General features: G+C 37.0%; 1 protein-coding gene across 1 annotated transcript in view; it reads left to right on the top strand.

Annotated features, from left to right (window-relative positions):
* Positions 1-17,522, top strand: part of ZFPM2 (zinc finger protein, FOG family member 2) — a 369,507-nt gene that overhangs the window by 136,419 nt on the left and 215,566 nt on the right. The window contains exon 4 of the mRNA XM_039217446.1: positions 1,823-1,941. Coding sequence (XP_039073377.1) covers positions 1,823-1,941 — 119 coding nt within the window. The remainder of the gene's footprint in view (positions 1-1,822; positions 1,942-17,522) is intronic.

Here is a 17,522-nt window from a genome sequence, read left to right as displayed (position 1 = left end):
AGTGACTTTTTTTTTTTTTTTACTGTGAACATGGCATTGTTATTTCCATTGCATCTTCATTGTCCCAACACAGATAAATTTATTTCATAATGGACACAATGTCGACATTACTCAATATTTTAGCTGATTGTGGTTTATATACTTTGACTTTGGTTTTCAGGATGAGCAATAATAACAACATGAAAAGTAATGTATTTTAACTATTACACAGTGGTGACACAAATGTTAACCCATGTTGATAGTATTGCTTTTGAAAACATCAAGATTAAATCTACATATTTAAAGATAGTTACTGACTTGAAAAGAAATTAAGGCCAGAGTAAGACAAAACATTTATGCTAAATTAACTACCATGACTTATATATCACTTAGAAAATTTAATTACTGAATACATCCTATTTTATTTAGAACTTTCCTTAGCTATCTTTGGTACATGGGTTTCCATTTATACTTCTTATTCATCCATTTCTCCCCACTTTCGTGTCACTCTTGAGCAGGTTGAGGAGAAATACCAATAAAAACTAATAAATTATATTATTATGATTAATATCTTAAAATACAAAGCTTTTGCTATGATAATATGGCATAGTGATACGATCAGGATGTAAATATCATAGATTTAATTACTTAAAGAGAAAGACTCATATTCTCCAATTCCTGATTGAGATTTTGTTTGTTTACCCTAAAGAGTCTTTAGGCTGATGGCCATTCTTTGAAGCTTCGAAGCCTTCATTTGTTTTTTATTAATTCATTTATTTCTTTTTTTATTTATTAAAAAAAATTTTAATGTTTATTTTTGAAAGAGAGAGAGAGCATGTAAGCTAGCACATGAGCAGGGGAGGGACAGAAAGAGGGATACACATAACCTAAGGCAGGCTCCAGGCTCTGTGCTGTCAGTACAGAGCCTAGAGCCTGATGCGGGGCTGAAACTCATCAACTGCAAGATTATGACCTGAGCTGAAGTTAGACGCCAACTGAGCCATCCAGGTGCCTCTAATTCATTTATTATTCAAGTGAGCATTTGATGAGTTCCTACTTTATGCTAACGTGTATACGTCTTCAATTCCTATTACTCTTTAATGATTTTAATGTAATAATTTGGAGGAAGTGAAAGGAGGAAGACCATCCTAATCTGCCTGTTTCATAAGTGTTTTCTGATCCAAACTCTTCTGGTAACATAGAATCTACATCAAATACCAAATATAAAAAAATAATGAATTTGATTAAACATTTTTTTTTAATTTGGAAAAACATACATCTCTACTTTTTGTATGTGTAGATATTTTATCCCCTGAAATTAGTGGTAACTGCAAAAAACTACCACGTACTTTCGAAACCTCTCCAGATGTTGCTCACCACGAGTCTTGAATAACTATAATAAAGTTACTGTGTAAGGTATATGTCTTTAATTATAATTTATAGTTACATTGGTGATCAAATATAAGAATTTTACCCCTAAGCCATTGTCCTAATGTTTTTTTTTTTGTCTATCTGTTTTGACATCAAAGCAATGCTTTCAGAGGAGTGTTATTATTTCAGGTTCTTAAGGACTTACTAAATAGAATTTACTTTTGTAGATGATGTGTGTGAAAAGGCGCAAGAGAGAAATTGGATGGAATCTGAATACAATTATAAGGACAAGTTTTATTTTCCTCTCAGGATAACAAGATCAGTTGTTTTTCAGACAAGCATAATTAATTCTCTTTATATGAATCCCGAGAATATTGTGCGTGTAAAGCAAACACACAAAAAGAGGTGGCTCTGGGTAAAGCACACGTGAAGGTACTCTAAACACTTCTTGTTTTCATTTCATTGTCTGCAGGAGAGCTGGAGGTATTTCAGAAAGACGGGGAACGAAAAATCCAGAGTCGGCAGCAACTTCCTGTGGGAACAACCTGGGGACCATTTGCTGGGAAGATGGACCTGAATAATAATTCTTTGGTATGTGGATGTTCTGAGATGGTTGACTCAGTATTTTGTCATAGCTCAGAAATTATCTCTGCTTGCTTCCTAGGGAAATCACTAAAAATAACAGTTTGTTTTTTTCTTTTTCATGGACCACAAAACTTGGAGATTTTCCAAGTGGTTTGTCTCTGACAGTAATATACGCAGAATTTAGAAGGAAACAGGTTAATCATACTAAATGGTTGTTTAGTAAGGTAATTTATAAGGCTGTTGCTTTATCTGCTTAGCCAGACTAATACTACTCACACTTAATAATATATACAAATGCTTTTATTTTTAAGATGACACAAATTAATTGTCATACATTACAGGTTTACATGAAGAACAAGAAATAAACAACCTTGTTATTCCTTGGTAATACTGTTTGTACCTTTTAGGGCAAAAATGAATGATCAGTGTCATAATTTTTATTAGCTTTTTTTGTAAAATCTCTGTAAAATGTACCTCTAGGTAAGATTATATGGATAGGTGATTGATTCATGTTTTAAAAAGTAGTGGAAAGACGATTCATGTTTTAAAAAGTAGTGGAAAGACGGAATGTGTGGATACATTTCAACTTCATTTCGTAATTGGATGTTTTAGATTTCTGTTTCTGCTCTAGCAAATTACCTACCACAAACTTGTAGCTTTAAAACAACACAAGTGTATCATCTTGCAGTTGTGCAGGTCTGAGGTCTGAAATGAACCTTACTGGGCTAAAACTAAGCATCTGCAGGTCTGAGTTCCTCTCTGGAGTCTCTAGGGTGAGTCTGTTTCCTTCACTTTTCCAGCTTCTTAAGACTCTCCACAGCTCTTGGCTCGAGGCCCCCTACCATTTTCAAAGCCAACTGTGGCGGATTGAGTCTTCCTCACGTCCACTTTCTGGCTCTGAGTCTTCTGTATCCCTCATCCACAGTTAAGAACACCTGGGATTATAGTGGGCGCATCTGGGTAATCTAGGATAATCATCCTCTTTTAAGGTCAGCTGATTAGCAACTTTAATTCCATCTGCTTTCTTAATTCCCTTTTGCCATGTAATGTAACATTCACAAGTTCCAGGGATTAGGACATTAGGACCTCTCCTATTTAAGTGATAATACAAGTGATAAACCTTGGGGAGACAAATGTTTTATATTATTTAGAAGACCCACGTGTTATATATATGAAATCAAAGTCTTTCTTTCTAAATGCCGCTTATAAGGGAAGAATCTCATGACTGCTAAATGACTCCATCTACACTGTAAAAAACTCCCAGAGGGGTTTTGACAGATGTACTGGACTCAGCAACACTGCGGCCCTTCTTCAATTTATTACATGAAAGAAATTTCTTCTTCAAGTTCTTACATGAAAGAAACTGGTATGTGTGGATCTCTGCTTATTCAGTGCCCAGTGGATGACACAGAGGTTATTGGTTCAACCACAAGTAATGATGGGAATAAATAGGAAATATTTGTGTCACCCAACTTTTAAACAACATGGGAGATTCTAGGGTGTGATTTTTACTTCCTAAACCCATGTATTTATCCATAAAAGGATGAAGTAGGCAATTTCACATGTATTTAAGAACTGAACAAGTTGATAGGCCAAGTTAAATATTTAAAAATCTGGGCAACTTAATTCCTAGTGGTCCAGTTTACCCACTTTAAAAGGCTTTGCATTGTGGCCCCACAAACACTGCAGTCCTCAGTTGGTTGAGTTGTTAGTAGACTGTTCTGTTGATTCCTTTGAGAAAACATTTACCATGCTGATTTCTCGAGCAAAGGCAAGAGAAAGATTGTCTAAACGTCAAAGGTTGAGTTAAATGCTATTCTAAACCCATTTTATCTGGAAGTTTCTATTGGTTCTCTAGCTTAAAAATGTTTTAGGCAATAAGATGCTTATTTATCCCTGCATATCCATCACCAAGACAACCTTTAGTTATTTCTCTGATATTTCTTCAGAAGTGGACTTCCACTGAGGTGGCACCTGTTATTGAAGTCAAAAATAAATGGTTTCCTCTGACTATATCCCAATAATACCTATATGAAAATTCAATTTTTGATCTTTATATAATTATCCATTTATATATGTGTGTATAATATGTAGGGTGAAATGATTATACATTTTTAGCATTTGTTAAATTTTGATGGGTGGAAAGTTAACCTACTTGTGAAAGGTTAATTTCAATGAAATAATTTCCTATTTTTAGATATGTTTTTTAAAATATTCTTTTACTAATCTAAGGCTATTTCATGGCATATTTAATACTTTTAAAGGGTTCATCTTATAGATATGAAGAATTTTTGATACTATTTGATACTATTTTAAGATTGAATACTCTTCAAGGTATCAAAAACCAGTAGTGGGTGGTAGTTGTTTTAAAGAAAATAATCTTAATAGTCTAGATTTATTCTTTTAGCCTTAGGGTTTCAATATTTGATTCAGGTTATTTCCTTAAACTATAGTATTTTTCTCTATTTAAAAACTTAGTTGCTTTGCCAAAATATACTTTAAAAGACTTTTCTTTTGTAATAGCATTCTTTTGCAGAATTTACTTCTGATTTTGTGTCATTAAATACTCCTGATACTACCTTGGGTACTACCGTTCCTACTGTAGAACAATTAACTAACATATACTGCATACTCATTCTTTTCTAGCCACTGTATAGAGAATTTAAAATGGATTTACTTATTTAATCCTCAAAAGAAACTTGAATTTGAGTCTATTTAAAATTGTGTTTTGTTTTTTTGTTTTTTATTTCTAGGAGAGAGAGAGAGAGACAGCGTGAGCAGGGGAGGGTCAGAGAGAGAGGGAGTCACAGACTGAAACAGGCTCCAGGCTCCGAGCTGGCAGTCAGCACAGGGCCCGACGCGGGGCTCGAACCCACGAACCGCGAGATCATGACCTAAGCGAAAGTCGGACGCTTAACCGACTAAGCCACCCAGGCGCCCCTAAGATTGTGTTTTATAGATAAGAAAGGCTCAGACATTTTGATTCCAGCATCTGTATTTAAAAAAAAAGTAATGTGTATTTATTTTTGAGAGAGAGAGACAGAACATGAGCAGGAAAGGGGCAGAGGCAGAGGGAGACACAGATCCGAAGCAGGCTTCAGGCTCTGAGCTGTCAGTACAGAGCCCAATGAGGGGCTCGAACCCACGAGCTGTGAGATCATGACCCGAGCCAAAGTCAGATGCATAACCAAGCCCCCCAAGTGCCCCAGCATCTGTATTTTTAAAGACTATGCCACACTGTCTCCTCAAAAGCATGTGTAGCATGATTTGAACGTGATAATGTTCAGGATTTCTTTACATAAATTCTAAGTTTATTTTAAAAACTACAGAAAATACACAATGATTAGAAGTGTGCCCTTATTTTTCTTACTTTAGGCAAAATATTTGTTATGGTAGTTCAGAGACTCTTAGTGCAATTATGAGTTAATTCAGAGGCTCCTGCAATTTCATTACCTCGATAATTTGGACAGTACTTTCACTTGTATTTTATGTCCTGAAGATAAATTTTCTTTATCATAAAATATATAGCCTCCTAACCCTTCCTTCCCCAACCTTGAATCAAATTTGGAAGTAGCACACTCCTACAGTGCTTATTTGCCAACCAGTGTAATGTAAGTCTGCTCAGACTCATGGTGTTGGCTCAGGAGATTCAGCACACTAATTAATCCAACACAGTAATTAATTGAGTCACCATGCCAGATGTCAAATCCTTTTTATATCTTTCAAGTTCCCATCTTGAAGTGCATTAGCAATATGCCACCTTCTGCAGGAAGCCTTTGCAGACCAGGCATTTGGATGTATAGAGAGCATTTCAAGAAATATAGGCTATGTCAAAGCACCAAACAAATTGATTTGACAAAAAGTTATTCTTGGAATTATGTAACACACTGAACATAGAAATAGATAATCTTTTGTCCACACCCTGTTATCTTGTTTGATACATCATGTATCATTTAATGATTGAATAATAGCGGCAGCAATATGTAGTTAATACATTCATTGGGCCAGATGGGGATCAGAGAGAGAGAGAGAGAGAGAGAGAGAGAGAGAGGAGAGGGGAAAGAGGGCATTGACTATAAGGAATTGGCTTATGGAGACTGGCCAGTCAGGAATCTTCACTGTGGGCCAGCAGGCTGGAGCCCTAGGAGAAACCACAGTGCAGTTCTAGTGAAAAACAAACAAACAACAAACAAACAAAAAAAACCCTAGTAGGCAGTGACCCAGGAAAACTAATAGTACAGATGAAGTTCATTGCTTGGAGACGTCAGTCTTTTTTGTTCTTTTCAGGTCTTCAACTGGTGAGATGAGACCCACCCACATTACAGAGGACAGTCTGCTTTATCCAGAGTTCATTGATTCAAATGTTAGTATCAAATGTTAGTCTCATCTAAAACACCTTCCAAGGGGCACCTGGGTGGCTCAGTCAGTTGAGCATCCAACTTCAGCTCAGATCATGACCTTGTGGTTTGTGAGATCAAGCCCACTGTCTGGCTCTGTGCTGACGGCTCAGAGCCTGGAGCCCGCCTCAGATTCTGTGTCTCCCTCTCTGCCCCTCCTCTGCTTGCTCTCTCTCAAAAACAAATAATACACATTAAAATTTTTTTTTTTAAATAAATAAGGCACCTTCCAACTTGTCACATAAAATTAAGCATCATATTCCCCAAAGGTCTAGGACACATTGTTTTCATTTTTTCATGTATAATTGTACACCCCTGAATAGACTGTTAGCCAGTGAGTGAGCCTAACCTCTCCAACATCCCACCTCTGTATCAAGAAATAATTTACATTAAATACTATCATGGTGACACAAACTTCACTTTTTAAAAAGTCTTGCAGTTTTATTCAGAGGACCACTGACAAGGAGGATGTTTTAAAAATCACTTTAAATTGTGATCAATATCTGTTTTGGAGGTATTTTAGAATTTCGGTATTTACATGTTGTACTTTTGAAGTTTCCTCCATTTTCTCCAATGATCTTTGCAATATGCTAAATCATATGCCACCACATAATGAGGGCTTAATAAGTGTCAAACAACAATGACTATTTGAAAGATTGGATGTCTGTAATTTAAGTGACATTTGCCCTTCCTTGCTTTTGAATATATCAACTGTCAGTAGCTAGCTAGTCTAAATCAGCCAACTGCTGGAATTACACAACAAGCAGACTTTATTAAATAGAACATAAACAGAAAGTCCCACATTACTTACTACTTAATAGTAAATTCATTACAACCTGTTAAATTCAACAAATGAAATCTGATAGAGAATTCTCATTTTATTGATCCTGCTCAGTTAGGATAGGTTTGTTTTATTTTCTCATAGGACATCTGTGACCTTGAATTCTACAAATGGGAAATACATATATAAAGGGTACTGTAGACAACATTTTATTGCCTTAATAATCAAACAATACAGGCATTAAGTTGCACCTTAGACTTTTTAAGATCATTATCATTGTAAAACTGTTATTGGGGAAGGAATTAGAGGTTCCTGTTCCATATCATAGGAAAATGTCAGAATTTTTAGACATCTCTGCTTCTCCCCTTCCAATTCTAACTCTTCCAGTACCAATCTCTGATCCCATTCATAGCCAAAGTCTTCAAGCTTCACGTTGTACACATCCTGTAGCAAGTATACACCTACCCAAATGTCTCTAGCCCCACTGTGTAGTCAAAGGCTGCTTAGCGGAAACACCTGTGACTTTCTATTAGAGGGCTTTTTTTTCCCAGCCTCAGGAGAAAATTCACTGCAATCCAGGCAAACTAGATGTGCTGGAGAACTAATATTTCCAGAACTAATGCTCAACCAATGCGGGATAGAAGTTGGTGGATAAATACGCCCACTTCCTTGCCTCTCCATTAGGCTCTGAGAAGTGTTCTACACTATCTCTTAGAGCTTACCAGTGGAACTGAGCTCCAGTTGGCTGTATAATTCTTTATGGCCTTCCTTCTCTTTCCTGCTTCTCCATACCTCTACTGAAATTCTGTGAGATCGCCTCCCCAGTGGACTACTTGCACTTGAATCAATTTCATGGTAAGTTTTCGGGAAACCTCAACTTCTAAAATATAATAATGAAATAAATTTGAAGGTAATATCCAAAATATTGTTGAGATTCTAGAGAACATAGATTTCTTTTAACATTTTTATTATTCGGTTTTAGACTTCTGCCTCTGGCACATAATAGATATTCAATAAATGCTCTTTAAAATAAAAATCTAATTGGCTTTCCTTATGAGCATTCTGATGGACCCCACCCATATCCTCCAATCTCCACCATCTCAATGATATAATTTATAATTTGGTGAGGCATGACTTTTTGTTGCGTCTTAACATTTCTTTTCATTGATGTTGACATTGGGAAAGATCTCTTCCTTTTTAATATTCATTCTAATCTAGGCTCAGGACTACCATACTTCCCTACTTTTCATATCTCTCTGGGTCTTGGCTCTTTTGAATTTAACTGTGCATGTTTCCCAAAACACTCTGGCCTTTCTTCTCTTCTCCCTCTGTTCCCAGTGCCTCAGGGAGCTTATCCACTTGCAAAGCTTCAGCTACTAATTTACAAATGACATTTAAATTAAAAAATCTCTAACCTTGGCTTTTTACCCTTTCTCTAATAGCACATTTCAACTGTTTTGTAAGCCTTTCCCACTGACTTGCTCCAACTAAATAGTCACAAGGAGAGTTTAGTACTGTTTCCACGGATTGCCTCTCTAGTCTTCTCCCTGACTTTCAACTTGGAGTCACCTTTGATTCTGTGTCTCTGCATCTCCTTTCTGACCTCTGCAAGAAGTTCATTCTGGACATTATTCTCTGTTTTCTCCATTTCTACATCTCCTTCTCTTATAGCTCAAATGTGTATTTATAAACATAATCATACACATATGAGTGCATACACACACATCTCTCTCCTTTATTGCCTGTAACTACTACACTTGCTTTTTTTATTCATCTTTCAAGATTCTCATTTTACTTCCAAACCCAGGTACTATAACTTTTGATTTCCTCAAATCTGTTCTCTTCTTTCTGTTGCTGCTACCATTGCTTTAATTGAAACCTCCGTCTTTTCTTCCTGATTTTCATAATATTTCTCTACTTTTCTTTCTGCCTGCCCTCTCCTTTTCCTGTATACAAATCACAGTGTGTCCTAAAAACAAAAGTGGTGTCACTCTTTGTGCTTAAATTTATCCTAAAGGGTACGAGAGAATATACTCTCTTTTCACATCCCTGTATATTTGGCCACACTATTTCATCATTTTGGAAAGCCCTATGTTCCGCCCCCACCCCTCTTTATCCCCACTGACCCCCCAATTCTCACTTAAAGACTCAGCTCAAGTAGACCTTACTTAAAGTCTGGAATAGATATGGACTCCTCAAGTGTTCCCATGATGCTCTAGCTTTACCAGGATAAGAGCATTTATCACATAATTGTTTCTGTTTATTTGTCTGTCTCCCCTGCAGACCATATGCTTCTTATCTTTTATCTTTGCATCCTTCCTATCTAGAGCAATGCCTGGCTTAGAGCTCAGGCCCAATACATAACCTTTAAAGAATTAGTAAATCAGTTCTTCCCTTTAACTTCTCTCTACTATTAGTGAATGATGCACATCTCTATATTCAAGATCCTTGCGTTTTTCCCGAGTCTTCATACCCATTTCTTTTATTTCCTCAGGGATCTTGCTTCATGTGCCCAACTTAGCAATACAGTTACCATAGTTAATACTATCTTGTGTCTGTTTTTTGTTTGTTTGTATATTTATGTTTATTCTTCTCAGTTGAGAGTGAGATTCAACAAGCCTGGGTAAGTATATATTTCTTCAGTTTTTACCCAATAAGGAGATATACCCATTATGGTTTCTTGATAAATATTGACTAACTTCAGTATAAGATTTGCAACCCCTGAAACAGTTAGGGAAGATGATATGTTGAGCCCTTTGAGGCAATTACGATTTGTTTACAGCAGAATCGGTTTTAGATCCCTCACTACGGCATGGGTGAAGGCCAAGAAGGTGTTCTGCTCTACCATGCTTTCTGTGAAGTCTCATCCAGCATCGCTCTTTCCAGTGACAAACCATCTGGGAAATTCCATCTGTCTCTGCTTGGAAACTGAGGTGGCAGTCGCCCACTGTGAGCAATTTTCTATTAACTTCTTGGATAAGATCAGTCAGATTTATACTGAATTGATGGGAACCGTAAGAGCAGGGTTGTTCCAAGAGAAGACAAATGTACTGATTCCTCTAATTGGGCTTAAGCCAGTTTCATTCACGGATGCCCTTAGGTTCTAGTAGTGCAAGGACTTATAACCTTTTTAATTGTACCCTCTTCCTCTTGGGAAGCGTTGGTGAAATTCATTATTGATGGTGGTTGTAGATTTGTCCCTTAGGGAGGCCAAGATCCCGGCTTCTCTTGTACTCTATCTGCTTTGTGGAGAATTAATGGAAACTGATTGGAAGCTGCTCAAGGAAGACATAAGACAAGACATTTAAAGCAGCAAAGCCTTGGAAAGGGACACATTGGTCTGGTTTTTGGAATTAGAGTAGGTTTCTTGTTTGTTTGTTTGTTCATTTGTTATTTGTTTGTGGGAGAGGGTAGATGTTGGCATGGAATCCCATGTTGGTAAAGGCATTCTATAGAATGTGAATCAGAAAGGAAGAACCCAAGCACAAAAGCACAAAAGAATTATTTCACAATTCAGATCTCTACAGAGGCAAACTGGACATGTCAGTTGCATATGGATCTGAAGGGACTGATGGTATTACAGTGCAGGCATAGTGATGATGTTGGCAGTGGATGGAGTTATATTGCAATATGAGAAAATGTTGAAACGAAAATATAAATTGTGCCTTTCCTGATAATTAGTGCCTGCCTCCAAGATATGCCTTTTGTGTATAGCTAATCTCTCTGCTAATCTCAATCTTTCTTTGATGTATTGTTTCTTCTGACGGTGAAGTCTTTCCTGGTTCTTTATGTTTGGACTTGCCTTTGAAAGGTGGGAACACAAAGACAGTTCTTCGTCATACATAGACAGTTTGTTTATACTCACTCACCTATGTCTGACATTTAAACATATTTTTGCCTTTGAATTATAATATATGGCTAAACCTATTTACCTAAATTTAGGCCAAGTTTGAATAAACAAAAAGGACCTTTTCTTCATGTAAGATTATTCACTATTCCCTTTCTCTAGAATTTAAAGAGAACCTTTATTAAGATGATTTTTTAAGGAGTTATTAAAATGTCTCCATGTTATGCTGTTAATTTAGTCATTGTCTACAAGGAGTAGGTCACTTACGCATATCATCATATGATCAAAGTTGTTCTACTAAGAAGATGTGTATAAATTTGAAGAGACCAGTGAGTAGTACTACCTTTCCCATGAAATATAGGCATCAAAGATAAAGTCTGGCTCTTGGTTTATAGCTCTAGACACTGTGGAATTGTTTCTATTTGCAGATTTCTTCACATTTTGCAGTCCCTCAGGGGATGGAAATAGAGTCTCTGTTCCCTAAGGGAAGTCTGTCAAATTCTTGGGTAGTGAGGGAGTGTTTTGTAAAATATAACTCCATTGTTTTCATAACACAGATTATAGAATATAAAACTCAGAAAATAGTTTTGGCTGGAGGAGAGGTTAAAATGAGAAAGCACTGTGAAGAACAGTTCAAAAAGTTGATCAAAATTTTCTTCTGATATTTGCTGATATATCTGGCATGACTTGACTTTTAAAGCCTTTCTCCTTGATTTTTTTTTTAAAGATTTGGCATTCAACAAGTCTTTTTAAAACAAATGGTTTGGCATTGTACACTTTTACCAATTATTTGCATGGTTATAATAAATATTGTTCCAATGTTTTGAGGATTAAGCAGTGGTCTCAGCTAGGCATGATAATTAATACATTCAGTAACTTGGAAATGTTAACTGTGGAAGAAATGGGTGATTTTGTATTTCTTCTATTTGGTCTTAAAAATAAATATGACTCAGGGATAACTCTTTTTTTATTGTTTTATCCATTTCTGAGAGAGAGAGAGAGAGACAGAGAGCAAGCGAGTGAGCAGGGGAGGGTCAGAGAGAGAGGAAGACACAGAATCTGAAGCAGGCTCCAGGCTCTGCTGTCAGCACAGAGCCCGACACAGGGCTCAAACCCACGAACTGTGAGATCATGACCTGAGCCGAAGTCGGATGCCCAATCTACTGAGCCACTCAGGTGCCCTGGATAACTCTTGAAATATACTGTAAAATATTGGACTCTGCTTTTAAACTATGAGTAGGTATTCCCACAATACCATTAATCAAATATAATTTAATAATACCTCTGTTATTATTGATAGTCTTTAATATCATGAGGTTTTCCTGGTATAAGAAAGTTTGTGAGTATGACCTTGTTTAAGCCATTCCTACGAGGCTTTATGTTAATGTCATATGATGGTCCAGCGGCAAGAATTTTTGCATATATTTCTAACAAGAGAAAAAGTTGTATTTCTTAAGTGCTTTTGGAAACTTCCGAAGTTATTTGAGGAGCTCTCTTTTGGAATCAACATGTCTTTTATTTGTTAATTTACCATAAAATTTAAAGTAATTCCTTATTATTCATGTACTCTTACACCACTTTCCACATGAAATCCTTTGGCCTCCTTTGGCAAAACCATGGCTTCTTGATGGTTTTATCTCTTTCTGCTGTAAAAGTCAGGTACTCAAGAGTCAAGCATAGACTATTTGTGTAAGCTTTGTGGTTTTTTCTCATACTCTCTATTCTTAGTTTCTGAGAGTCAGAAATGTGCACAGCTTCTCTAGATGTCTCTGGAATAGTGTCTCTCACAATCACAGAGATTGGACTGCAATCACAGTCAGGGCTGTGGTGTCCTCTAACTCTCAACTACAGAAAGATTGGGTTGCAAGCTCACTAGCAAGGCTATTGACCCAGTTCTTTGCCTCATGGGCATCTCCATAGAGCGACTCATGCCGTGGCATCTGGCTTCCTTTTGAGCAGGAAAAGAAGCCTAAGATGGAAGCCACAGTCTTTTTGTAGCCTGATCTCAGAAGTAAGAGTACATTATTTTTACTAAATTCTGTTTGTTAAAATTCAGTCACTAGGGTGGCCCACACCAAACGGAAGAGAGTCACATGAGGATTGAAACGAAAGGCTAGGATCATTGGAGCAATCTCAGAGTCTGTTTACCACTGAAGGTCATTTACATAGTTACCCAACCTCTGGATAAAGAAGGACTTTTGAACACTAAGAGCAATAAGAGAAGGCAGAGAAGAAAACCTAGTGAATATGAACCGGAAAGATTAAGTCATAGGTTATAAAGTGTCATCACCAAAATCAAAGATTAACTGATAAATAAAAGACATTTTTGAAGATGAGATCTATTTTATTCTTTTTTTTTTTTAATGTTTTATTTATTTCTGAGAGAGAGACAGCATGAGAAGAGGAGGGTCAGAGAGAGAGGGAGACACAGAATCTGAAACAGGCTCCAGGCTCTGAGCTGGCTGTCAGCACAGCGGATGCCTAACCAACTGAGCCACCCAGGTGCCCTATTCTTATTTTTGAAGCTAAACAAGGTTTCTCACATGCAAGGTGATTAATAACTTCTTGATTAATTTATTCAGAAATTGGGAGGATAGAGAAAGATGAATTGAAATATATAAAATGTGACTTCTGCCAAATTTACTGGGAATTAAGAGCCAGAAGCAGATTGTTTGCTGAGTGTTCCTTCTCCTTCAGTCATTTTGAGAAACCTACACTAACACGTTGTAAAGATCAGAGATGGGAGAGAAAGTATGGAAAAGAGCCCATGATGTGGTCAGGGTAGCTGATTCTACTTCTGACTGTTACCATCCGAAGTGGATGTGCTATCTTGGGTAATCACACATGCTCTCATTTCTTCATTTATAAAATGGATGTTATTATGCCAGCTAGACATCATAGAGTTGTTGTAAAATTATATAAAATTATATGCATTTAGTCACTTTGAAAAAATATACAAATTGTTATACAGACCTAGATTACTTTTTATGATGCCCATGAATAGAAAATAGATTACCCCCTTCTTTAAACACTACCCCCCACCCCCATGCAGTACATTCAGGCTTTTCTCTTCTGTACCCTCTCGGAACATATTTCAAAAGCACTTTGGCTGTCATTGCACATATGCATCTTCAGACACATATGCATGCGTGTATTTATACATAGATACACATACTTAACTGATTTGCTAGCATGTGTATTCTGAGAACACACACCCTAGAGAAGTACAAGATATGTACTTAGAGTATTTATTATCTAAGGACAATTTCCACAGAAGCAGAGCAAAAACATATATTTTGAGGAAAAGAAAGAAAGGTTAAGTGGTCAAACTGCTTTTTGAATTATCCTGGCTTCTTTGTGTTTTCTTTTTGTAAGAAGTTATTCTTCAGACAGCATTTCTCAGGTGTGTGATTGTGGATTTCAGACAATTGGAAAAGTAATTTACCCTGTCTGATTCACTTTTGAGTTAGGCTCATATTTTAAAATGTTAACTCAATTCTTTCATTACTTATGGCATTTTAGAGTTCAGTATAGAATGGAGTGAATAAGGCAGTCATAACACAGGTAGTGACACACCATGAAATATGAAGAAATGGGGACAGAGTTCGCAAGAGCGGAGGCATTTCACATGCCTTAAGTTTTAGATTTTATTAAGAAGTCAAACAAATACCATTTGTTTCTCATTACTCCATGTGTGAGCATTATCCTGTGGACAGGAGCAGCCAGAGCCCCTTGGGTTCTGACACTAATCACGGATGTGGCGTTACCACCTTGCATCTTAAAGTCACTGCTGCTCAGGCATGTGTAGCACATTAGTCCACATGAGGTGCCCAGTGATGTCCCCACACGCATCTGAGATAAGCATCAGATCCAAGTACATGTTGAATGAAGTATCTACAAGAGAAAAAGAAAAAAACAATAGATAGCATTTTCTTTCATTAAAAAAGTTCAGTGGTGGTGAAAAGAAAGTTTATTCCTCTACCTGAATATTTTCAACAGGGAACACGGGCAGTTTTATAATTGTTGCCTTCCTTCAAAACTTCATGAGCATGACAGCTCTTCAAAGGAAGCGGACACTGGTAGAAGTGTGGACCGTCTCACTGATACTCCAGGAGGAGGTGGAGGGGGGGCGGGGAGAGGGAGAGTGCATCATGGGCGCCAAACCGTGGACGGCTCCATTGCTTCATTAATCAGGTGGAGGCACTCTGAAAAATGTTTCTCTTTGGTCGCAGCCATCTATTTTTTGGTGTTAATCTGCGCCCTGTGGCAGGGTTTTTGAAAAGAAACAATGAACAGTTGTATTCCTCCCTCCCCCAACTGTTGTAGCCCCTGTCAGAACGCTCTGAGGATGATGCAGGTCTGTATCAGCCTGATAAGGAAAAGAGGATTCCAAATGGCTTTGGAGAGCATCTGTGGGAGTAGAGTGTGCCGTTTTGGACTAGAGGAGCTGTGGAATACAGCAGAGGCCCTTAATGGGATCCTAAGGGTTCGGTGCCAAACCTTCTGCTGCTTCTCGAAGATTTTCTAAGGAAATTCAGTAATGGGGAAATTCTATGACTGTCAGAAGGGCTGAGGTTCAAGCTGCTGTTTTAAGTTGCTTGCTCCATAATCTGTGATTAGTCAATCTAAGTCAAAAAGACAAAAAATAAAAATATAAATATAAAGAAGGAAAGGAAAGCTCAAGAAACCTCCCAGGGTCCATATGGAGGTCACTTCTAATCAGCTGACAATGAGTTTCCATGCCATTGTCATCACTAGCTCTGTGCAGGTGGCCAGTACATTTTATATTATGTAAGTTCCTATTTTATGGGTAGATGAAAAATGAAATTATCTTGTATAATGTTGATTCCATTTTGGCAGACCTTTGGATCCACATATGGTTCAGCTAAGCTGTTTTGGAGCCTAATGTACCTTTGTTATTTATTGGGATTTTTGTAAAGGGGATAAGTGTGCTATTTTTACTGTGGATTTAAAAAAAATCTACATTAAATGTTTCCCTCTCTCCCGAATTCATAATAGCTAAGAGAATTCTAGTGAGCTTTAGAAACTGATCAATGGTTCCTAGGACAGCTCAAATAAAATCGTTCTTAGCCAGGAAGAAAAACAACGAATCCAGTAAAATAGAGCCCGTGTTTGGTAGCACACCATAATAATAAAAATAGAGAAGAATTAGAGAATGGGGGCCAGAAAAGTTGGCATCCTGTCAACAGGCTGTTATATCTTTAAGTATCTTTGGGCTTATAGACTCTGCTGGTTTATTCTTTCATTCATTCCACTGTTACTCTGGAATGTTCTAAATAAGCATACAGGCATAAAGAGTGAAAAACAAAGTGGTTGTCAGAGGGATGAATGATAGGCAGCGACCTCGCATACCATGAAGAGTCCAGTGCTCAGTTAGGCACTTAGTTGCCTAGAGGTGAAGTGTGCCCCCTCAGCTGAGGCCTGGCTGATAGAGGGAGACTCCCTCTTCAACATTAATCTCCTTGTTTTGGTGAGTTGAACTCAGACTCTTAACTTTTGTTTAAAATAATGTCTGCAAGTAAAGATAAACCAGAAAGAAAGTGACATATTTACCAGTGTCCTTTCAAAGCACAACTTTTTCTTCCTAAGAAAGCGCTGGAAGGATAGATTTATTTGGATAATAATACTCATCGTTTGCGTACGTGAAGTGCAATCAGATTTTCTTATATGGTCATTTATTTTTATTTGACATTAATCATTCTGGAAACTTGCTAGAAGGGGGCGCAATCTAAACTTCTGGCCATTGGTTACATACAGGACTAGATAGAGGAGATGGACCCATTTCATGGTCACACTAATCAAATTGTGTGCTTTCCAAGTTGTGTGTGTATGTATTTTAATCTTTCTTACAAACAAATGAGAAGGTAGTAGAATATTATTTCATAACTGTTCTCATGGTCTTCCCCTGCCATTATTTACGAGCAGTTGAATGGCTGACCTCTGGTCCTCTGTTAGATATATTGTGAGAGACATCTTGAAGGAAAACTTGACTAATATTCCATGTACTGTAAGTCAGGAACCCTGCTAAGAAGTAAGGACACAAAGACTTAATTCTTCTCAAATGGAATTACATCTTGGGTGAGTATTTAAATATAACTGAATTCTATTCATTTATGAATATTTATGGATTTATGTATTGCTTTGAACAAACATTACCTACAAAAAGCCATATTCATAGGCACACAGACACATACTTATACATATATGGAGTCACACACACGCGTGCAATAAATAGTTGTTTTTTTAAGCCAACAAATACGATTATTATTTTAATTTAATTTAGTTTGTCTTCCTAACTTTCCGAAATAAAACAATCTCATGAAGTAAAGTACCCGTACTGTGTCATTGAATGAGTTACACAGAATTACCCAATGTTTTTTCTTGTCATAGATTAGGCAACATTGTAAATACTGATAATGTTTCTGTAATTTCATTATTTCTCATAAATTTACGATTTTATCTTATAGAAAACACACAATTGCCAAATTATCATAAGGATATTTTAAGTACTCTAATAGGTAATTTAGAACAAATGTAGAGC

The sequence above is a fragment of the Hyaena hyaena genome, unplaced genomic scaffold, assembly GCF_003009895.1.
Source record: "Hyaena hyaena isolate Hyena2069 unplaced genomic scaffold, ASM300989v1 scaffold_691, whole genome shotgun sequence".
NCBI classification, from domain to species: domain Eukaryota; kingdom Metazoa; phylum Chordata; class Mammalia; order Carnivora; family Hyaenidae; genus Hyaena; species Hyaena hyaena.
This window is presented reverse-complemented; position numbering and strand designations above follow the sequence as displayed.